The sequence below is a fragment of the Phascolarctos cinereus genome, unplaced genomic scaffold (genome assembly GCF_003287225.1).
Source record: "Phascolarctos cinereus isolate Bilbo 61053 unplaced genomic scaffold, phaCin_HiC Scaffold_726;HRSCAF=1367, whole genome shotgun sequence".
Taxonomy (NCBI): domain Eukaryota; kingdom Metazoa; phylum Chordata; class Mammalia; order Diprotodontia; family Phascolarctidae; genus Phascolarctos; species Phascolarctos cinereus.
The window spans coordinates 304,341,635-304,365,239 of record NW_027556098.1 but is presented as its reverse complement, the minus strand read 5'-3'; the positions used below and the strand labels follow the sequence as shown (position 1 = coordinate 304,365,239).

The following is a 23,605-nucleotide window of genomic DNA, read 5'->3' as shown; positions in this document are numbered from 1 at the left end:
TAAACAGCAGTAGTTGGAAGGGATATAATGAATGATCTGTGAAAGAAGCTCAGGCAGTCAATCAGGCATTTATTAAGCACTTTTCTATGTGCTAGGCACTGTGTGGTTTAGTAGATAAAGCACTGGGCTGGGGATCAGGAAGACTTTTTTGTTGTTGTTGTTAAGGCAATTGGGGTTAAGTGAGTTGCCCAGGGTCACACAGCTAGTAAGTGGCAAGTGTTTGGTCTGAGGCCGGATTTGAACTCAGGTCCTCCTGACTTCAGGGCCGGTGCTCTGTCCACTGCACTACCTACCTGCCCCAAGACTCATCTTTATGAGTTCAAATCTAGCCTCAGATACTTTACTAGCTGTGTGACTCTGGACAAATCACTTAACCCTGTTTGCCTCAATTTCCTCATCTATAAAATGCGCTGGAGAAGGGAATGGCAAACCACTCCAGTATCTTGGCCAAGGAAACCCCAAATGGAGTCACTGTGCCACCTAGCTGCCCCAGTTTACGTTCTTTTAAAAAAATTTTGTATTGATATCTTTTGTTTTTAGATTACTTTATCACTTTCCCCTTTTCCTGCTCAGGAAATCATCACTTGTAACAGACCCAAAAAGGAGTTCAGCCAGTTGTTTATTAAGCACTTTTCATTAATTTATTTATTACATCATTTATTAAGCACTTACCATTTGTGAGGCACTGTGCTAAGCTTTGGGGATACAAAAAAAAGAAAAACATGGTCCCTGCCCTCAAAGAGCTCACATTCTAATGGTGGAGACACTTAAATAAGAATAGATAGATAGATAGATAGATAGATAGATAGATAGATAGATAGATAGATGGAAAGAAAGAAAGTAATTAGGAGGTGATCTTAAGAAAAAAGCTATAGCAATAGGTGGGTGAGTGAGCAGGAACTCCCGCATTTGAGGAAGCCAAGGAGGCAGAAGTGAAGAGGAAGAGAGTTCCAGGCATGGAGGACAGCCAGTGAGAAGGTTTACAGTTTGGAGATGGAATGTTGTATGAGAGGGACAGCAAGAAGGCCAGTGTGGCTGGATCACAGAGTGCATGGATATTAGTAAAGTATTAGAAGACAGGAAGGCTAGGAACGGGCCAGGTTGTGAAGGGCTTTGAAAACTAAACAAAGAATTTTCTATTTGATCATGGAGGTAATGAGGAACCACAGGCGTTTATTGAATGGGATGTGTGTAACGTGATCAGATGTTCACTTCAGTAAGATCACTTTGGCAGCTCTGTGGAGGATGGATTGGAATGGGGAGTGACTTGAGGAAATGAGACTAGCCATCAGACTATTTCAGGAGTCTAGGTGGCAGCCGTGTGAGCAGATAGAAGGGGACACATACAAGGAATATTGGGAAGACAGAAACAGTAGAACTTCGCAAATTGGATATATGAGGTGAATATGAATGAGGAGTTGAGACAGACATTGAACTTGTGAACCTGGGTGACTAGGGAAATTTGGAGCAAGGGAAGCCTTAGAGGGAGAGAAAATGAGTTCTGCTTTGGACATGCTCAGTTTAAGATATCTGTGAGAAGCTCTATAGATGTTAGGAGCCTTTGACTTTACTTGTTCTGCCATACACCAGTCCTCACTCCCTCTGCCTTTACCAGTGCTCCCAGCCCAGTCATTTATGGCCATAGCCATGGCCAACCCAGTCATATACTTTGACATCACTGCCAATAATGACCACCTGGATGGAGTTACTTTCAAGTTATGTGCAGACAAGATTCCAAAGACAGCAGAAAATGTTCATGCTCTGAGCACTGGAGAGAAAGGATTTGGTTGCAAGGGATCCTGCTTTCACAAGGTCATCCTTGGGTTCATGTGCCAGGGTGGTGACTTCACAGGCCCCGTGGCCTGTGATGGCACTGATGGCAAGCTCATCTATGGGGAGAAGATCACCCATTGCTGATTATGGACAGTCTCATAAATCTTTTCTTTTCTTTCCTTTTTCTTTTCCTTTTTTGTCTTAAGCACCAAACCATTCTTCTGTAGCTGGGCAGGGAACCTTCAATCTGTTCTCCAACCCTGTAATCCTTGTGTTCTCAATTCCTACAATTCTCTTTGGATTTCATTTCCGTTTTCCTTGTACGAGTCTGGCTAAACTGCAGAGTTAAGTTTATTATTATGAAATAAAAACATTAAACAAAAAAGATAACTACCTAATTTCCTGACAATTAGAGGCTTCCAAAAATGGAACAAGCTACCCTGATAGGTCACGTTTTCCCTGACACAGGTAGTCTTCCAGCAGTGGCTGGATGATAATTTTTCAGGCATGTTTTGCAGAACATTCATGCTTCAGGTAAGGGGTGAAAAGCTACATGATCCCAATGTCTTTGTAAACTGTAGGATTCTAGGATTCTAGGATTGTCAGGGTTATTAAGATTACTATTTATTTAGGGTAGAGATACTCCATTATGTGACCCAAAGGTCAGTGATTAACAGAATTTCAGAGTTGTAAGGGATCTCAGAGATTATCTTGATGTAGTCTACTTATTCTTCATTTATTTAAAATATTTGTGACTAGGGGCATGTGAATTCAAATTTAATGGAATTTTGTATAGCAACTAAAATTCTTATTAAATCCGTCATTGTAATTTAATATTCCTCATATGCCCTTGTAAGTCTTGTGAAACAATCACATTGGGCTCTAAAGAAATAGACCGTTCATGTACCAGTTTTACTTCTTGCATCATAACTTTTAGAGGAATTCTACTCTCTTCACTCAGCTTGAAGTGTTTGTGAATCTAACCAGTGATCTGGATTTCCTAATCTCTTGTGTGGTGGAGTGAAAGAACAATGGTGGTGGAGCCAAAAGACCTGGTTCTGTATCCTGGCCCGGACACTGGCTGCGGGACCCTTGGCAGGCAGTTTAGCTTCTCTGAACCTTACTTCATTAATCTGTAAAACTGGGATAGTCCTACCTGCCTCGCCAATCCCTTGGAGTTGTCTGATGGAAGGGCATTACAAATCTCAAAAGTGCTATTTAACTGTCCGTTATTGTTATTGGCATTCTTCAGGGTGGCTTTTCTCAATCCATGTTTCCCTGTTGAATGTCCCTAGATTACCCATTGCCTTTGATTTGCTGGTCATGAAACGAAGGTGGAAGAGTTTTCTTCACTGGTCACTAATGGCCATAATACTCTTTCTGGTGAGTCTTTTATTTCTACATTTCACTGTGTTAAATGGAAAACTTGGAGAGCATGAAGAATTTGAACGGGGAAGACAGTGTGTAATTTTGAGTCGTTAATTTCGATACATATGGACTGCAACTCTTCAAATAATAAAGTAGGGACACCATCCAGAAAAGACATACATGAGAGATGAGAAGGGGACTTGGAGACAAATAGAACCTTTGTCACTTTCTTGTTAATATGTACTTTAAAATGTAATATGTAGTGTATACTTTCACTTGTGATCTTTTTTCTTATTTGTGTGTTTTGTTCTTGTCAATGGCTACACAATGTGGAGTAAAAGAGAAAATGAGTTAAATTAGGAAGCATCAACCTGGGGCAAAACTATAATTACTGCAGTCTCTAGACATAATCTGCTCAGTATTGAAAGCACTCTAAAATCTGGTACCATACCATCCAGACCCATCTTATATTACTCCCTTCCACTACTCTTAGCTTCAGCACACTGGATGACTCCACATCTCCTGTCTAGCTCCTCTACACTTCTGCCCCTTTGCTTCTGTCCACGCTGTTCTCTAAGCCTGGAGTAGCTTCATCCCTCTAACTCTCTTTGCCACTGGAAATACTTTAGGACATACTAAATCCTTTAAGACATACCAGCCTTCTGTGTGCACTTACCAATTTTAATTTACCATTTTTATCTGTATATTTGTTGTTGTCTTACTACAAGATTGTAAGCTGTATGAGCAAAAACTGTGTCTTGTGCCTCTCTGAATCAGTCAATCACCAAGGATTTTTTGAGTACATACTGTATGTCAAGTGCTCTCTAAGTATTGTCTTCTTAGTATATGTTTTTTAATTGGGTTAAATTGAATTGAATCTCCTTTTTCTAGGTACCTACAGTGGTCATTGACAGCTACTACTATGGGAAGTTGGTGGTTGCGCCTCTCAACATTGTTCTGTATAATGTTTTTACAGCTCATGGACCTGACCTTTATGGTAAGTTCTAAGGAATTTGGAAAAGTTTCAAGAGTTCACTTCACACAGCTAAGCTCCAGAACTTACTTCCTTTCTCTTGACTGAGTAAAGATGGCATCTTGCTTTTGTTCTTTTTCTGATCTTATTAAGAAACAGGATGTTTCTAAGGTGGCTTCTTGATGGATTCATCACAGTGGGAGGTACATAGCAGGACCTCAGTAAACACTTGTGGACTTGACAGGATCCCCATAGAGACTCTTTTTATTCTGCTTTCTCTTAACTTCAGCTCTAGAGTTGTGAGGATTTTTGCTATGCATGCAAAGTCTATTGATATTGTTATAAAATGTTCATTAATTCCATCTAAAGCAGGTGTTCTTAACCATTTTTGTGTGTCATGGACCCTTTGGTGGTCCAGTGAAGCCTATGAACCCTTCTTAGAATATTTTTAGATGAGACCAATTATATTGGAATGCAATTCATGTACCCAAGATTAAGAATGATTAAGAATCCCTGATCTAAAGGGAGTAGGTTTGGGAAAGCTGTCTAGAGGGCTGGACACATTGGTAATAGGGCTGGGCAATGCTTCCTTGCCTGTCTGAAAAGAAGAATGGGTATAGCCAAGACAGGCAGGTTTTGGCTAAAAGGAGGAAGGATTCTCACTTGCACGTGTTTGTTCAGGCCTTGAGGTAAGTCCTTTTGAGAGTCTTGGGGAAGAGAATCTGGCCTCGAATTCATAATCTGTTCCTGCAGCTGAAGCAGGCTGAGGACTACAGAGCTTGATGGTGGTAACAAGGACTACATTGAAGGGACTCTGTTTGAGGAACACAAACATTTGTGTTCTCCAGTGTTCTGGGCCAGGAAAGATAGTCAGCGTCTACATTTTGCTTTCCATTGCTGCTTCCTTATCTTCCCTCTATTGCCATCACTCAGCAGCCTGTTTTCCTTTGAAGTTCACTGCATCGATCAGTGTCACCTGCTCCAGGTCCTTGTTGCTGTAATCTACTGGCCTCCAGGTCAATCTCCTTCCTTTGTGAAGGAGTTCACAATCTTACTGTTTTCCTTTTCACCCCCACTTCTGCTCTGATATTTGAGGACTTTATGTATATATTCATGTTCCATGGAACATCAGTCCCCTAGTTTACCAGCCTCTTCATCACTCATGACCCACATCTTTATTCCACCATAACCACTTCCAGTAATGATCACCATTTAGCTCTAGCTATTACCCATAAGTATACCATATCTATGAACATAAACTCTTGAAATTCATTCTTGGGTAATACTTTCCTACCCTTCAGTCTTTCTCTGCTTTATCCCTCCTGAATTTACTCTTTATTATCAATACCTTCACCCCTTTTTGTTCTCCATTTCCATCATCCCTTTCCTCTCTAAACAAACTTTATCCTAGAATTAATTATTAAACACCCTGGAAGAAGTCAGGAGCATTCACATCACCACAACTCTCAGTTCTGGATCACCCCTGTCATTTGCATGTAGTTATACATTGCATGTACATGATCATTATAAACTCATGCTTTCCTTTTTTTTTTATTTTTAAATTAATTTGCTTATTTTTAGTTTTCAACATTCACTTCCATAAGCTTCTGAATTTTAAATTTTCTCATCCTCCTACCTCCCCAAGACAGTGTGCAATCTGATATAGACTCTACATGTACATTCTTATTAAACATTTTCACATTAGTCATGTTGTAAAGAAGAATTAGAACAAATGGGAGGAACCATGAGAAAGAAGAAACAAAACAAAACAAAAGAGAGTAAATAGTGTGCTTCAATCTGCATTCAGACTCCATAGTTTTTTCTCTGGGTGTGGATAGCATTTTCCATCATGAGACTTTTGGAGATGTCTTAGATCCTTGTATTGCTGAGAAGAGCTAGGTCTATCAAAGTTATTCATTGCACAACGTGCCTATTACTGTGTACAACATTCTTCTAGTTCTGCTCACTTTACTCAGCATCAGTCCATACAAGTCTTTCCAGGTTTTTCTGAAATCTCTTTGCTCATCATTTCTTATAGGACAATAGTATTCCATTACATTCATATACCACAACTTGTTCAGCCATTCCCCAATTGATGGGCATCAATTTCCAATTCTTTGCCACCACAGAAAGAGCTGCTGTAAATATTTTTGTATATGTATGTCCTCTTCCCATTTTTATGATCTTTTTGGGATACAGCCCTGGAAGTGCTATTGCTGGGTTTAAAGGGTATGCACATTTTAATAGCCCTTTGGGCATAGTTCCAAATTGCTGTCCAGAATGGTTGGATCAGTTCACAATTCCACCAACAATGCATTAGTGTTCCAATTTCCCCACATTTTCTACAGCATTTATAATTTTCCTTTTTTTGTCATTAAACTCATGCTTTCTGATCTCAATAGGGTCATCATAGGAACTCTTTAATTCTTCCTTTATGGACTTGTCATATTCCTTGAGCACCCTATCCAGTCACTGGAGTTGCCTTGCCTATGAGAGAAGATTCCCTCACCTCCCTGAGAAGTAATTTCATTTCATTCCAAGTACCCTCCCTCCTCCCTCAGCTTTCCACTTACACACTGATGCCTGATGCTCCATCCCAAGACTACACTCCTGCCTGAACTCATTTCTCAATGATTAACATACTTCCACTCTGTCATATCTTCCTCATCTCAGTGATAATGAACTCTTGACTGCCATCGTTAAAACTCTGTTGTCTGTCTCCCACTGACTGCTCTCTTATTCCCATCCCCTTCAGCCAACCCCCTATCTCATTTCCCCCTACAGTGAAACTACCCACACTTTCCACTGTGCTCCCTGGAATACCTGCTTCACTGGTAGCAAGCTAGCTTTCATCTTAAGCATTTTCCTTTCTTGATTCTTCTATCTATTTGCATTGACTGGACCTGGCTCCGTCCTGAAGATACAGCTTGCTTGACTACCCTTTCTAGCACTGGTTGCACTTTTACTCATCCTCCCAGCTCACTGATTGTGGTGCGTGAATTGGAATCCTCCTTGCTCCCTGTTTCCACTTCCAGGCTCTCTTTTTCCACCACTCAGTAATCTCTTTTCCTTTGAGTTTCGTTCAATCCATATTCATCATCCTATAAAGATTCCTTTGACTATCATCTGCAGACCTTCAGGACCCTCCCCTTTTTTCTTTACAGTCTCTTCTTAACTCCTGCCTTCGCCATCTGCAGCTTCAGCATACATACTGATACTTCTTCAAACTCCCTAACTTCCCAGTTCCTCACTTTAGTTTCCCATGACCTACTCTTTCATCCCTCCTCAGCTATTTGTAGAAATGGTCACATACTTGATCTTACCATGACCCACACATGTTCCACTTTCATTTTCGTGAGCTCAAAATTCCTTTAATAATAATAGATTGTCATTCCGCTTCTCCCTCCACCTTGAATCTCCTAACCCTGTTCTCTTCCCTCTTTGCAGTCTCTAGTCCCCCCCATCCTTCAGTTTCTTCATAGGCTGTAACCCCTGAATTGGCTGCTCTCTCCTCCCTTACCTGTCTTGCCCCCTTGGTGAACCAGTTCAACTCTACATTGTCCTCTTCTCTTGAGTCCCATGCCCCAGAAATCCTATTGAAGATCTTGCCCTTCCAACCCTCAGCCTTATATTACTACCATCATTTGCCTTTACTTCTCACATATGTACTAAAGCTGGAGAAAATCATAAAACTGTTCTGAGTATGTCTACTACGAATTTACGTTACATAATCTTAACTGGGCCTTCACTATGGCAAGGCAGTCTTTTTATGCCTGCCTAAAGGATTCACTATCCCACTCACCACAGTGACTTTTCTAAACTTTTTTATCATTCCTCAAAACTTCTATAGCACCTTCCTGACTGAGAATTTTACCTCATATTTGACTGAAAAACACCAGACCATTTGCCAAGAGCTCCTTCTTCTCCCCTTGTTTCTTACCTCACATCACTTAGATGCCATCCACTACTGTCTCTTCCTCAATCACTGTCTCACATGAAGAGGTGGAAGGGGAGGAAACAAGCGTTTATGTAGTGCCTACTACGTACCAAGTACTGTGCTGAGTGTTTATAAATATTATCTCGTTTGATCTTCACAACAACCCCGGGAGGTAGATGCTGTTATCTCCCATTTTACAGCTGAGAAAACAGAGGCAGAGATTTAGTGACTTGCCCAGGGACACACAGCTGGTAAGTTTCTGAGATGGGATTTGAACGTAGGTCTTCCTGACTCTGGGGCCAGCTCTCTTTTCACCTAGGAGGTCTTTCTAAGACAGACCTCTCTATCTTGTTCTGTCCTACTTTCTCCTGTAGATTCCCTTTGCCATCATCCCTCCTCTTTCACTTGTCTTCTGTCTCTCCCTGTCTATTCTCTAATGCCTACAAATATGCCCGTGTCTTTCATGTCCTCAAAAAACCCTCACTTAATCCATCTGCCCATATCTCTCTTCTTCTTCTGGATAAAAGTCATTGAGAAAGCTCTTTGTATCTACTCCCTCTGCTTCTTAACCTCTTCCTCTCTTCTTAATTCTCTTCAGTCTGGCTTCTGAACCTCATCATTCAACTGAAAGTGCTCTCTCCAAAGTTACCGTGATTTCAGATCTGATGACCGTTTCTCAGTCATCACCCTCTTTGATCTCTCTGCAGCCTCTGACAGTCTCTCTTCTCTTTGGTTTTTGTTTTTAGCATCACTTTCTCCCAGTTCTCCTCCTACCTGTCTGACTGCTTCTTCTCAGTCTCCTTCACGGCATCTTCCTTGTAGCCATGCCAGCTAACCGTGGGCATCCACCAAGGCTCTGTCTATCCTGGCTCCTTTTCTCTGTAAATTCTACTTCACATGGTGATCTCATCAGCTTCATGGATCTTGTCTTCTCTGTGGATGATTTTCAGATCTATTTGTCCAATCCTACCTTCTCTCCTGACTTCTGCTCTCACATCTTCAACACTCGCGGACATACTGAAGTAGATATCGTGCAGACATCTTAAACTGGACATGGCCAAAGCCGAACTCATTACCTCCCCCTCCCATACCATCCCCTCATCCTAACTTGCTTATTAATATTGAGGGTTTCCAGTCCTCCATCTCACAGCCTTGGTGTCATCCTCAACTTCATAACCTCTCTCACCCCACATATCCAAACTATTGCCAAGGCTTTTGATCATATCTACCTTTTGAACATCTCTCACATATACCTCTTTAAGCTCTCCTTTAATGCTGATATTACCTTGGTACAGGCCGTCATCCCCACTTTTGGGCTATAGCAGTAGGTTGCTGATGGTTCCCCTGCCTCAAGTATCTCCCTAGTTTAGTCCATCCTTCATTTATCTTGTGATTGTGAGCTCCTTGAGGGCAGAGCCTGTATTTTGCCTTTCTTTGTATCCTTAGTGCTTAGCACAGTGCCTAGCACATAGTAGGTGTTTAATAAATACTTATGGACTGTTGACTGTCAAATTGTAAGTGTAAATAGGACCATATCACCTCTCCCCTTTCCCTTCCCCCCATTCATTCATCTCCAGTGGTTCTCTGTTGCCTCTAGAATCAAATATGAAATCCTTTGTTTGGTTTTTAAAGCCCTTCTTAACCTGGCCATTTCCTTCTTTCCAATCTTGTATTTTGCTGTCTTCCACATACTATGCCCTATAGTGACATTGGCCCCCCAGCATCTTATTCCTCACACAGGACACTCCATCTCTCTACTCTGTGAGAAGTGGAATGTAATCTTTGCCATTGTTAGCTGTTCTTACTGGTGACAGTAGTTACTGTTTTGTAAATGTAAATTTAGTCTGAGGTCAAACTTTTTCCAAGAATGTATCTAAATTGTGTTGATAGTGATGTTAAATAGGTCCAAAAATTTTATGAAAAAAAAATTGCCATAAGACAGGTGACCTGGCTTTATTATAATAATGTGTCACCTTTATAGTTTTTTGCACATAATTTTATTAACATAGCTGCTCAGTGTTTTAAATTTATTTTGATTTATTAACAATTACTTCTGTATGCTTTTGAGTTTAAAATTTTTCTCCACCACCCTCCCCAAGATGGCATACAACCTGATATAGGCTATACATATATATTCCTATTAAACATATTTTCACATTAGTGATGTTGTAAGTAAGAATTAGAACCAAGAGGAGGAACCACCAGAAAGAGGAAACAAAACTCAACAAAAGAAAAAAAAATAACAAATAGTATGCTTCAGTCTGCCTTCAAACTCCATAGTTCTTTCTTTGGATGTGGATAGCATTTTCTATCACAAGGCCTCTGGAGATGTCTTAGATCCTTGTATTGCTGGGAAGGGTTTAGTTTATCAATATTAGTCATCGCGCAACGTGGCTGTTATTGTGTACAGTGTTCTTCGGGTTCTGCTAACTTCACTCAGCATCAGACCATACAAGTCTTTGCAAGTTTTTCTGAAGTCAGCCTGTTCATCATTTCTTATAGCACAATAGTATTCCATTACGTTTATATACCACAACTTGCTCAGCCATTCCCCAATTGATGGGCATCCTGTCAATTTCCAATTTTTGCCACCACAAAAAGAGCTGTTAAAAATATTCAGGTTGTTTTTTTTTTAATCATCATGTGTGTATTTGAAAGGGAATTGGCTAGATTTGCTTTTCAAATACTGTATTTTAAAAAAAAGATTCACATTAGACTAGCATAAAGTAACTAATGTAAGTATGATTATCCATGTGTGTATGTAGGTAAGCTTTGGTCAAAATATTGCACTTAATGTATTTATCTAAGCTTAGGTACCATGGTGTGAATCATATAGTTGAAGATGATATTCTTTTACAAAGAAACACCACAAATGGAATTATTGTTAGACTTTTTAAAAAGAATGATGATTCTGAAGCAACAAAATAAAACTTAATGCTTGTAAAGTTTAAATGCTGTCAAATCACTCTCTTGGTTTGTGTGTGTATGTGTCTTTGAATGCTTTTGTTTTTGAACCTAAAATGTAATTAATTGTTAGCTTTCTACATGACTCGTATGCATGTTACCATGTGTCCAAAATAAGATGTTTAGGGTTAAAGAGAAAGAAAGACCCCTAGATTTGCAGCCAGAGGTCCTCAGTTTGAACCCATTCTACTTTGTGACTCTGGGCAAGTATTTTCAACTCTGTGGGCTTCAGTTTCTTCATTTTTAAAACTGAGAGAATTAATAATTCCAGAGCACTCATAATGTACCCATGATACCCCTCTCCTGACAGGTCCATGGATGCCTAAGTACTGATTAAAATATACATATTTTAGGACATGACCAATATGGGAATGTGTTTTGCTTAATTATATGTATTTGTTCTGTAGGCTTTGTTGCAAAGGCTTTCAGTTAGGGAGATTGAAAGGAGAGAAGGTGGATGTTGCTTAATTGAAAAAAAATGAAAATAAATTGAAGGAGTTAGAGACTAGGTGTTGGAGCTCCATAATTAGAATCGTCTGGTGATGATCCTTAACCCCCTGCCATGGCCAAGCAGTTAATTGCCAAGTCTTGTCTCTCCTATTTCCACAGCATCTCTTGTATCTGTCCACTTCTATCTGTTTACACAGCTCCTAGGTCAGGCTATTACCACCTCTTTCCTGGACTATGATAACAGACTTTTACATGCTCGTTCTGCATCCAGGCTCTCATTCAAATTGATCTTCTCTCTAACTGCCTCATAATCTTTTTAAGGCTTTTCTCTCCTGCTCAGAAACTTTCAGTGTCCCCCCAGTACCTTAAGGATCAAATATGGTGCTTTACGTGGCATTGATAGCCTTTCACAACCTGTCCCCAGCCTACCTGTCTAGCCTTATTTCATGCTACTACCTTTCACACACTCGATGTTCCAGTCTAATCAGCCTGCTTGCTGTTGCCTATATTGAGCATCCCCCTTTTCTGCTTCTGAACGTTTGGTGTTCTCTGCCTGGAATGCTCTCCCTCTCCATGTTTGTGTTTCATGCTACTTTTCCTGCTTGGCTCTGCTCAGGTGCCAGCCTCCTCCATGAAGCCTTATCTTGATTCCCATAGCTGCCAAGGTTCCCTTCCTTTTCAGGTTGTCTCACGTTATGCTTGCTGGTGTACATGTTGCATTCCTCCAAAAAGAATGTAGATGCTTTGAGGGAAGGGGCAGTTTTGTTTTTGTCATTGTATTCCCAGTGCCCAGAATTGTGCCTTTCACACAGTAAGCACTTAATAAATGTTTGCTAAATTCAGATGAAGCAGACTGGGCAGATAATAGGTTCTATGTAGAGAGACATAGAAATAGCCTTTCCTTGGCTCTGAGCTATGGGGGAAAGCCATGATTCTAGGTTTTGCCACTGGGTGTCTCCCTTCCACCAGGTATACTTGCTATATTTTTATTTCCTAATAATTTATTTTGATTTTATAAATTTACTCGTAAGGTTTTATTTGGTTCCATAAAAAATATATATAGGAAGAAGACTATTCCCAGAGTGCACATTAGAGAACAATTTGCATTGAGCCTTTTGAAAATACAGTATCTATTTTGTATGGATGAATAAATTGCATTAATTTGATCTTAATTTTGAAAATTTGGCACCTCCAGCTTGGCAGATGATGCGCTATTATTTGCAATAATTCAAGTAATTCCCATAAAAATTCAACCAAAGATACTTATTTCTCTAATCTTTCTGACTGAATAATTAGTTATTAAATCTAGAAGTGAGAAAAGAGTAGGAGAGGGTTGGAAATGAGTCTTAGATTCTGTTTTAGGTTTGTGGTTTTTTTTTCTTCTCTGGTTTTACTTTGTATCTGAGGAGAAAGCAGAGGCATTAGCAGTTCTATTCTTTTCTTGAGCATTAGCTTCCTTCTTCCATTGAATCGTGCTTTGCTTTGGGGAAGAGAAGGGGAGAGGTCATGGGGACTAGGGATGTGTCTCATTTTTCTAGCATCATGAATGCAGGAAAGGTTGCCCAATAAGTGTCTCTGGAGAGTGAAAACAAAATTCAGTCAATATTTATTAAACATATACTATGTATAAGGCACTTTACTAGGTTCAGGGGAAGATGTAAAGATAAGGGACAACATAATCTCTTCCCTCGAGAAATTTATAATCTTATGGGGGAGGGAGATATAATACAGTAAAATAAGTAGAATGTGATAATGGCACAGGAACAGACAAAGGAATGAAAAAAGCACTAATTAAGTATTTCACCATATTTAGTAAATATGACTAAATACTTATTTATTAACTACTTTTAAGCTTGGGAGATACAATATAAAAGAAAAGGCAGCCCTTGTCCAGGAGGAACTTACATTCCAATAGGAGGAGACAACACAAAAAGCTGAGTTACAAGGACGGCTGGTGGAAAAATCAGGGAGAAGACTCACACACCCCATTTAAAAACTAAGTCAGTATTGATCTCATTGTTGTCTGAACTGAAGGATACTATTGGCAGTATTGTGACGGAGATGTTGGAGAGAATGGAGTGAAATGGAATATGGCTGGAGCTTTTCTGATATAGTGGGCCAGAGAGGCATCCACCAGTCAGTTCAGTGGCAGATCTAGGGCTGAAGATCTGGACATAACAGTGTTAAAAACCTCCAGGCAAATTGATATAAGAAAACTTGGGAGAGATCAAGGTTTTTTTGGGGGGGGGGGTGGCAATTAGGGAAAGTTTCATGAAGGAAGAGCCAAGTCTTAAAGGATTTCAAGGATTCTAACTGGCAAAAGTGTATTTTCCCAAAATAGGAAATGTCCTGAATAAATGAACAGATGAGGGAAGGGAGGACAAGACTGGGTGTAGTCCAGTTTTTCTGGAACTTGGGAGTTCACAAAGGAAGGAGTATAAAATGACTGGAAAGGTAGTTTGGAGCCAGATTATGGAGAACCTTTAATGCAAGTCTAAGAAGTTTATATTTTTTCCTTTATGCAGCAGGAATTCAGTAAAGTTTTTTTGATTAATTGACCAGGTATGATAGTACGTGCATGTAATTCCTGCTCCTGGGCAGTCTGAGGCTATGGAATTACTTGAGCTCAGGAGTTCTGAGCTTCAGTCGCCTAAAACTGATTGACTGGCCACACTAAGTCTGGCACCAACATGTTGAGCCCTAGAAAATGGGGGGCCATTGAGCTACTTAAGAAGGGACAAACCAGCCCTGGTCAGAAATGGAGCAGATTAAAGTTCCAATGACATTTATTGGTGGGGTTGGGCCCATAAGTGACATGCATTTCCAGCCTGGACAACACAGGGAGATCCAGTTACAAAAGAAAAAAAAACAGTGGAGTGATATAATTAGACTTGTATGTATTAGGAAAATCCCTTTCTCAGGTGTATGATTAAAGAGGGGTAGCCTAGTACAAGGAAGACCAGATAGGAGGCTATTACAGTAATGTGGGCAAGAGGTAAAGAGTGCCTGAACTAGGGTGTTAGGAGTATAAGTGCAGAGGTGGAGACATTTGTTTTGTTTTTTAATTAATTTTATTTATTTTTTGTTACATTTTAAGTTCCAAACTGTCTATCTCCCTCCCTCCTTCCCTACCCCGCACTAGAGAAGGCCATCATTTGGCACGGGTATATAAATATATGTAAAACCATACTATGCATGCATACTACTATTTATCAGTTTTTTTCTCTGAAAGTATAGTTGATTTGAGTATTTATGGGGCTCAGAATAGCTTGATTGTTCACGATTATTCTTTGTGCAATATTGCTGTTACTGTATACATTTTCTTGGTTTTGCTCATTTCACTTTTCATTATTTCATGCAAGTTTTCCCATTTTTTTCTAAAACCAACCAGCCCATTTCTTACAGCACAGTAGTATTTCATAACAATCATATACCACAACTTGTTTAGCCATTCCCCAATTGATGGGCATCCCCTCAATTTCCAGTTCTTTGCCACCACAAAGAGAGCTGCTACAAATATTTTAGAACATAGAGGTTCTTGTTCTTTTTCCCTGATAACCTTGGGAAACTGACCTAAGGTGGTTGTTTGTTGTTGTTTGTCTTTGTTCTTGAAGAGGACCAAGATATCTGGCAGGTGATGCCATGAAATGCAAGTGAATTGGATTTAAGTGAGGTAGGGCTGTGCAGAGTTACCAGCCTCACTTTCTCCTTTGGAGCTATCTGGGTCCAGGGGCAAGATACAGATCAGGATGACTGGAGATGGTCCTGGCTGCAGTGGGAGACCTTGGCCTTTTTAAGCTAATTTTTAACAGGTCTCAGTTTGACAGAGGCAATGCCTGTTCATTGATTAAGGCGAGGTAAGAAATGAGGTAGAGAATGGCCTCTTTTACCCAGTCAAAAAAAAAATCAATCTGAGAGGGGAAGACCCTCAGAGTTTCTGTCCAAAACAGAAACAATTGCTATTTACATTCACTCTGAGCCAATCAAGGCTCAAACAATGACTCTAATAGTGGTATTGCTGGGTCAGAGGTAGTATTACTCTACAAAATGGTTGGATCAGTTCATAGTTCCACCAAAAGTGTATTAATGTCCCAGTTTTTCCACATCCTACCAATATTTTCATTTTTCCTTTCTATCATTTTAGCTAACCTGATAGGTGTAAGGTAGGTAATATCTCAAAGATGTTTTAATTTGCCTTTGTCTAATCAGTAATGATTTAGAGCATTTTTCTATGACCATTTATAGTTTTGATTTCTTCATTGAAAAACTGCCTCTTCATGTCCTTTGACCATTTATCAGCTACGGGAAGGATTCATATTCTTTTAAGTTAGGTAAAGTTTTCTATGTATTTGAGTGATGATACCTTTATCTGAGAAACTATCTATAAAATTTCCTCATAATTTTCTGCTTTCCTTCCAGTCTTGGTTATATTGGTTTTATTTGTACAAATCCCTTTCAATTTAATGTAATCAAAATTATCCATTTTACATCTCACAATGCTCTCTAATTCTTATCTAATTCTTCTCCTGTCTGTAAGTCTGATGGGTAATGTGTTCCAAGTTCTTCTAGTTTTCTTATGATATCTGCCTTTATATCTAGGGCACATATCCATTTTGACCTTATCTTGGTAAGTGGTGTGAGATACTGATCTATACTCAATTTCTGCCAGACTGCTTTCCAGTTTTCCCAACAGTTTTTTACCAAATAATGTGTTTTATCCCAAAAGCTTGTTTTTACATGTCTACTTTGTTCCACTGATCCTTTCTTAGCCAGTACCACATAGTTTTGATAATTACTGCCTCATAATATGCTTTAAGATCTGGTACTGCTAAACCACCTTCCCTTACATTTTTTCCATTAGTTGAATTTTATTATATGTTTAACATGATTGCACATATTTAACCTATATCAGATTGCTTGCCATCTTGGGGAGGGGAAGGAGGAGGAAAGGAGGGAGAAAAATTTGGAACTCAAAATCTTATGAAAATGAATGTTGATGGGCAACTAGGTAGCGCAGGCCCTGAATTAAGGAGGACCTGAGTTCAAATCTGGCTTCAGACACACAACACTTACTACCTGTGTGACCCTGGGCAAGTCATTTAACCCCATTGCCTAGGGGAAAAAAATGAATGTTGAAAACTGTCTTTACATGTAATTGGAAAAAATAAAATACTATTTCCAAATGAATTTTATTATTATTTTTTCTAGCTTTGTAAAATAAATTTTTTGGTAGTCTAATTGGGATGGCATCAAATAAGTGTATTGGTTTAGGTAGGATTGTCTTTTTAATTGTATTGGCTCTGCCTATCTATGAACAATTACTATTTCTCCAATTATTTAAATCTGACTTTATTTGTATAAAGTGTTTTATAATTATGTTCATGTAGTTCCTGGGTTTGTCTTGGAAGGTATACTGCCAGGTATAGTCTACAGTTATTTTAAATGGGATATCCCTTCTTGCAGGGTTGTATTGGTAACATATAAAAGTGGTAATGAGTTATGTGGGTTTACTTTACATCCTGCTACTTTGCTAAAATTATTAATTGTTTCAGCTAACTTTTTGGTTGAATCTCTAGGATTTTTCAAGTATATCATCATATTGTCTGCGAAGAGAGATAGTTTTATTACCTCATTGTCCATTCTAATTCCTTCAGTTTCTTTTTTTTCTCTTATTGCTATGAGTAGCATTTCTAATGCAATATTGAATAATATTGGTGATAGTGGGCATTCTTGTTTCATTCCTGATCTTATTGGAGAGGAGTCAAGCTTATCTCCATTACAAATATCTCCTTGGTTTTAAAGGAAATGGAGGTCAGTTTCTAAAATAGAGTGACTTGTGTCAAAAGAGGAAAGATACAGGGCTCCTTTTTCTTTTGCCTCCATACTTGTAGACTAAACACAATTCATTTTGGACCTGCCATGTGGTAGAGAGGAGAAAGCACTGGATTTGGCAGATCCAGGTTCAAGTTCAAGCTTTAACACTTTGTGTGATCTTGGGTAAGTTACTTAACCTCCCATTACTTGCACTACTTCCTTCTCAGGGTTGTCAGGAAAATGTTTTGTAAATCCTAAAGTGCTACATAAATGTGAGCTAGTATTATTCAGCTATTTGGCAAAGGACTTCATCACTCCAGAATTGTACATCAGTGTTGGCAGGTGTACAGTATCTTGGTTATTAGAAAATACTGAACAAGATAGAAACTGATTTATCTTCTGTATTAATCTTTTCTCCTTTACTAGGTTGTAAGCTTTTTAAAGTCAGGAATGCTGTCATATATCCTTGTATATAGCACAGTACTTCAATAAATATTTGCTAAATGAATGAGTTAATTAATGAATGAATAAAGGGTCTTCACAGCCTGTGCTATAAAAGAAATATAAGGAGTTTAAAAGGTGGTTGAAGAGAGGGAATGAATTGGAGGTAAACAAGAGATAAAACCAGACAGCTTAGGTGAGAATAGCCTAAGACTGAAGGAAATGGTCCAAAGTTAAGTTTAGGGGATGACAAAAGTGTGACTGTAAGTAGTAGAGACATGGTCACTATAGCAGGCCTAGAAAATGAATTGGGGAAAAAATATAGAGAATATTTTGGAGAAGGGAGAGGCTTCTGGGCAAATAGGAGGAGGAATGTAGACATGCCATTTCTAGGATCTGGGAAAAGATTTGGCCATGTTTTTTCTGAAACCACTCCCTTGTCATTTCTTATAACACAGTAGTATTCCATCATAATCATATGTCACAACTTATTCTTTTTGAATTTAGTCTTTTTTTTTGAAGGCATATGATTTATTTCTCTGTTGACAATGCAATTTTGACATCCAAACTAATGATCTCAAATACCAAATCCTATAGCATTTTCTCAACCTTCGTCTTTCTTAAATGCTCTGCTGCTTTTGACACTGCTGACCACTTCCTCTTCCTAGATACACTTTCCTTTTCAGGTTTCATGATACTGTCTCTCATGGTTCAAGTTCTTACTATCCTGTCAGTCATCCAGGTTCATAACCTGGGAGTCATCCTTAACTCCTTCCTTCCTTCACCCCTCCCACTCCGTGCCCAACCAATTGTCAAAACTTCTATGCCTCCTAATTGGTCTCTCTGGTTCCCACTATTCTATTCTCCCATTTCTCTTCTACAAAGATGCTAAATGGGGGGGCAGCTAGGTGGCGCAGTGGATAGAGCACCGGCCCTGAATTCAGAAGGACTGAGTTCAAATCTGACCTCAGACACATAACACTTAATAGCTGTGTGACCCTGGGCAAGTGACTTAACCCCACTGCCTAGCCAAAAAAAAAAAAGATGCTAAATGGGTATTAGAAATGTACAGAGAGCAGCAAAATGGTCTTTTTAGGGTGTGGATGTTATCACATTACTCACTTGCTAAAACATTTTCAGCTGCTCCTTATTAACTGGAGGATGAACCACAGATTCTTCAACCTGTAGTTTAGAACTTTCCATAATGCTGCCCCCACCTAGTTATCCAGTCTTATTTCATGTTACCCAATTCACATACTTGGTGGTCCAGCCAAATTGCACCATTCCCTAAACTTGACCTTCCACCTTGTACCTCTAAGTTTTCACAACACTGTCTGCCTGTGTCTGGAAAAAACTTCTCATCTTTGCCTCTTAAATTCTCTGTTTTTGTTTTTTTGTGAGATAATTTACCCCATTCTACCTCTCCCTTTCTTCTTCTCCAAATATAATCCTCTCTCATCCCTTTATTTTATTCTCCAGATATGACCCCTTAATCTTCAGCTCACCCTGTGCCCTCTATCTATCTATCTATCTATCTATCTATCTATCTATCTATCTACATATACGTAGATATAATTTTTTTCCTCCAACTACCCTAATACTGACGGAGGTCTCATGAGTTATAAATATCATCTTTCCATGCAGGAATGTAAACAGTTCAATCTTAATAAGTCTCTTATGATTTCTCTTTCCTGTTTACCTCTTCATGTTCTACTTCAGTCCTGTATTTGAAAGTCAGATTTTCTATTCAGCTCTGGTCTTTTCATCAAGAATGCTTGAAAGTCCTCTATTTCCCTGAATGACCATTTTTTCCCCTGAAGGATTATACTCAGTTTTTCTGGGTAGGTGATTCTTGGTTGTAATCCTATGTCCTTTGCTCTCTGGAATATTATATTCCATGCCCTGCGGTCCTTTAATGTAGAAGCTGCTAAATCTTGTGTTATCCTGATTGTGTTTCCACAGTACTTGAATTGTTTCCTTCTGGCAGCTTGTAATATTTTCTCATTGACCTGGGAACTCTGGAATTTGGCCAATATTCCTAGGAGTTTTCCTTTGGGGATCTCTTTCAGGAGGAGATCTGTGGATTCTTTCAATTTCTATTTGCCCTCTGGTTCTACTATATCAGGGCAGTTTTCCTTGATAATTGAAAGATGATGTCTAGGCTCTTTTTTGATCATGGCTTTCAGATAGTCCAATAATTTTAAATTCTCTCTCCTGGATCTATTTTCCAGGTCAGTTGTTTTTCCAATGAGATATTTCACATTGTTTTCTAATTTTTCATTCTTTTGGATTTTTTACAGTGTCTTGATTTCTCATAAAGTCACTAGCTTCCAATTGCTCTTATTCTAATTTTCAGGAGTATTTTCTTCAGTAATCTTTTGGACTTCCTTTTCCATTTGGCCAATTTTTCTTTTTAGGGCATTTCTTCTCCTCATTGGCTTTTTGGACCTCTTTTGCCATTTGGGTTAGGCTATTTTTTAAGGTGTTATTTTCTTCAGTATTTTTTGGGGTCTCCTTTAGCAAACTGTTGACTTGTTTTTCGTGATTTTCTTGTATCACTCTCAGTTTTTCCTCTACTTCGCTAACTTACTTCTCAAGATCCCTTCTGAACTCTTCCATGACCTGGGACTGATTCATATTTTTCTTGGAGGCTTTGGATGTAGGAGCTTTGACTTTGTTGTCTTCTTCTGGTTGTATATTTTGATCTTCTTTTTCAGCAAAGTAAGATTCTATGGTCTGACTCTTTTTGCGCTGCTTGCTCATGATCCCTGCCAGTTATTTGAGTTTTAAACTCTTTGTTGAGGTACGAATCTGCTTCCAGTGTGGAGAATGTACTGTCCCAAGCTTTTGGGGTTTGTACAGCTGTTTTCAGAGATACTTGCAGGGGCCTGTAAATTTTCAGTTCTTCCAAGGTGGTATGATGGGGCGAGGTGTTTACTCCTTTCCTGGCCTGTGACTACAAGTACTTCTTTCTGTCCTGTAACTGTGAGAAAGGTTTCCTCTCCACAGCCACTACAAGCTCCACCAAGCCAGCACTCCTCCTCACCCCAGCACCACCTCCCAGAAATGTGGCTGAGATCCAAACACAGGCAAAGCAAGAGATTCCTGCCTCAGCACTGGCAAAGAGATCCCTGCAGTCCCTCTCTGATCAGCCACTGGATTCCCCCTCAGTCTGTGGGCCGGAAGCTCAGGAAGCAGCTCCCCCCCCCCACGCTCTTGGGAAATGGAGCTGAAACCCCGCCTTCCTTTCTCAGCAGACAGAAACGGACTTTTCCCACTGACCTTCTAAGTTGTCTTTGGCATTGGTGGATTGAAGAGTCTGGAAACCACCACAGCTGCCCGCGATTCAGTCCTCTGAGGCCTGTTCCAGGTTCGCTGCGGTTTGCAAGCCCATGCTGTGCTTCGCTGCACTCCCAGCCTGGCGTGATATACTTTTCTGATTGATCATCCAGGTTGTCTTGGGCTGAAAATTTGTTTCACTCTGTCTTTTTGGGGGTTCTACTGCTTCGGAATTTGTTTGGAGCCATTTTTTATGAGTATTTGGAGGGGTTTGGAGGAGAGCTCAAGCAAGTCACTGCTTTCATCCGCCATCTTGGCTCCTCCCCTTTCTTGAATTTAGTCTTTCAGTCGTGTCTGACTCTTTGGGATCCCATGGACTATGTAGCATGCCAGGTTTTTCTGTCCCGCTGTCCACTATCTCCTGAAGTCTGTCCAAACTCATGTTTGTTGCTCCCATGACACTATCTAGCCATCTCATCCTCTGCTGTCCTCTTTTCCTTTTCCCTTCAATCTTTTCCAACACCAGAGTCTTTCCAATGAGTCCTGTTCTCTCATTATGCGGCTCAAGTATTTAAGCATCAGTGTTTGACCACAGGTCAAAAGTGTTGATTCTGTGGTGCTTAGCTTTCCTTATAGTCCAACTCTCACAGCCATACATTACTGTTGGAAAAACCATAGCTTTGCCTATACAGACCTTTGTTGGCAAGGATATCTTTAGCCATTTGCCAATTGATAGGCATCCCCTCAATTTCCAATTCTTTGCCACCACAAAAAGAACTGTTATAAATAATTTTGTACACAGAGGTCCTTTTCCTTTGATTTCTTTGACAAACCTAGTAGTGGTATTGCTAGGTCAAAGCATGCACGCATGCTTGCGCACACACACACACACACACATACACACACACACACAGAGTTTTATAGCCCTTTGGGCACAGTTCCAAATTGTTCTCCAAAATGTTTGGACTATTTCATAACTGTGCCAACAGTACGTTAATGTAACTATTTTCCACTATCCCTTCCAGCATTTGTCATTTCTGATAGGTGTAAGGTGATACTTTACTTGTTTTAATTTGCTTTTTTCCAATCAGTAGTGATTTAGAGCATTTTTTCATGTGACTATAGATAGCTTTGATTTCTTCTTCTGAAAATGTCCTGTTCATATCCCTTGACCATTTATAAATTGGGAAATGGCTCTTATTTTTATAAATTTGATTCAGTTCCCTATATATTTGAGAAATGAAGCCTTTATTAGAAAAACTTCTGTAAAATTTTTTTGGTGTTACTTCATTGTCTATGATACTTTTTAGCAAAATGTAGTTTCCTTGATTATCTCTAACAGTTAGGTCTATATTTGCTTTTGCTTTGTCTGAGATCATGATTGCCACTGTTGTCCTCTTCACTTCACTTGAAGCATGATAGGCTTGGCTCCAGCCCTTCATTTCAACTCTTCTATATGTGTTTTTCTGTACCAGGTGTATCTCTTGTACACAACATATTGTTGGATTCTGGTTTCCAATCCATTCTGCTAACTGCTTCCATTCTGTGGACATTCTCAATTATGATCACTGTGTATTTCCCTCCATACCATTTTCCTCTGTTTATCCTTCTCTCTCTTTTTATTTTGTCCCTCCTCAAAAGTCTCTCTTGTTTCTAACTGCTGTCTCTCCCAATTCGCCTTCTCTGTTATCATTCAACCCCCCCATATCTCTTATCCCGTTTTCCTTTTATATCCTTATTGAACAAGATAGATTTCTATATCCACAGGAATGTGTGTGTGTATATATGTATAAAATATGTATGTACACATGCATATATATGTATGTACTTATACATGTACATATGTACATATGTGTATGTACACACACATATATATATTCTTCCCTCTTTGAACTAATTCCAATGGAGAATGAGGTTCAACCATTGCCTGCTGCCACCCCCCTGCCATTTTCCCCTCCACTATTAAAACTCTTCCTTGTGTGCTTCCTTTATGTGAGAAAATTTGCCCCATTCTACTTCTCCCTCCCCCCTTCTCCCAGTGCATCCATCTTTCTAACCCTTATGTTCTTTTTTTGGAGATCATCTCAATGTAATTAACTGAAATCCATGCCCTCTGTCTCTGCAGATTCCTTCTAACTGCCTTAATAATGATAAAATTCTTAGGAGTTATATTATTATCTTCCCATATAGGAAAGTAAACAGTTTAACTCCATTGAATCCCATGTGTACTATTTCATATATGCCTTTTTATGCTTCTTTGGAGTATTCTGTTTGAATGTCAAATTTTCTATTCAGCTGTGGTCTTTTTATCAGAAATACTTTGAAGTTCTCTATTTCATTAAATATTCATTTTTTAGGATTATACTCAGTTTTGCTGGGTAGTCTATTCTTAGTTATAATCCTAGCTCCTTTGCCTTCCAGAATATCATATTCCAAGTCTTCGGTTCTTTAATGTGGAAGCTGCTACATGTTGTGTGATCCTAACTGTGGCTTCATGATGTTTGAATTGTTTCTTTCTGGCTGCTTTTAGTACTTTCTCCTTAACCTGGGAATTTTCATTTTGGGATCTCTTTTAGGAGGTGATTGGTAGATTCTTTCAATTTCTG

At 39.3% G+C, this 23,605-nt stretch overlaps 1 protein-coding gene across 3 annotated transcripts in view; it reads left to right on the top strand.

Annotated features, from left to right (window-relative positions):
• The window catches only part of ALG9 (ALG9 alpha-1,2-mannosyltransferase), a 135,166-nt gene that overhangs the window by 17,386 nt on the left and 94,175 nt on the right, over positions 1–23,605 (top strand). For all 3 annotated transcript variants that reach the window (XM_020989789.2, XM_020989790.2, XM_078156854.1), the window contains 2 exons: positions 3,069–3,156; positions 4,033–4,138. In XM_020989789.2, coding sequence (XP_020845448.1) covers positions 3,069–3,156; positions 4,033–4,138 — 194 coding nt within the window. The remainder of the gene's footprint in view (positions 1–3,068; positions 3,157–4,032; positions 4,139–23,605) is intronic.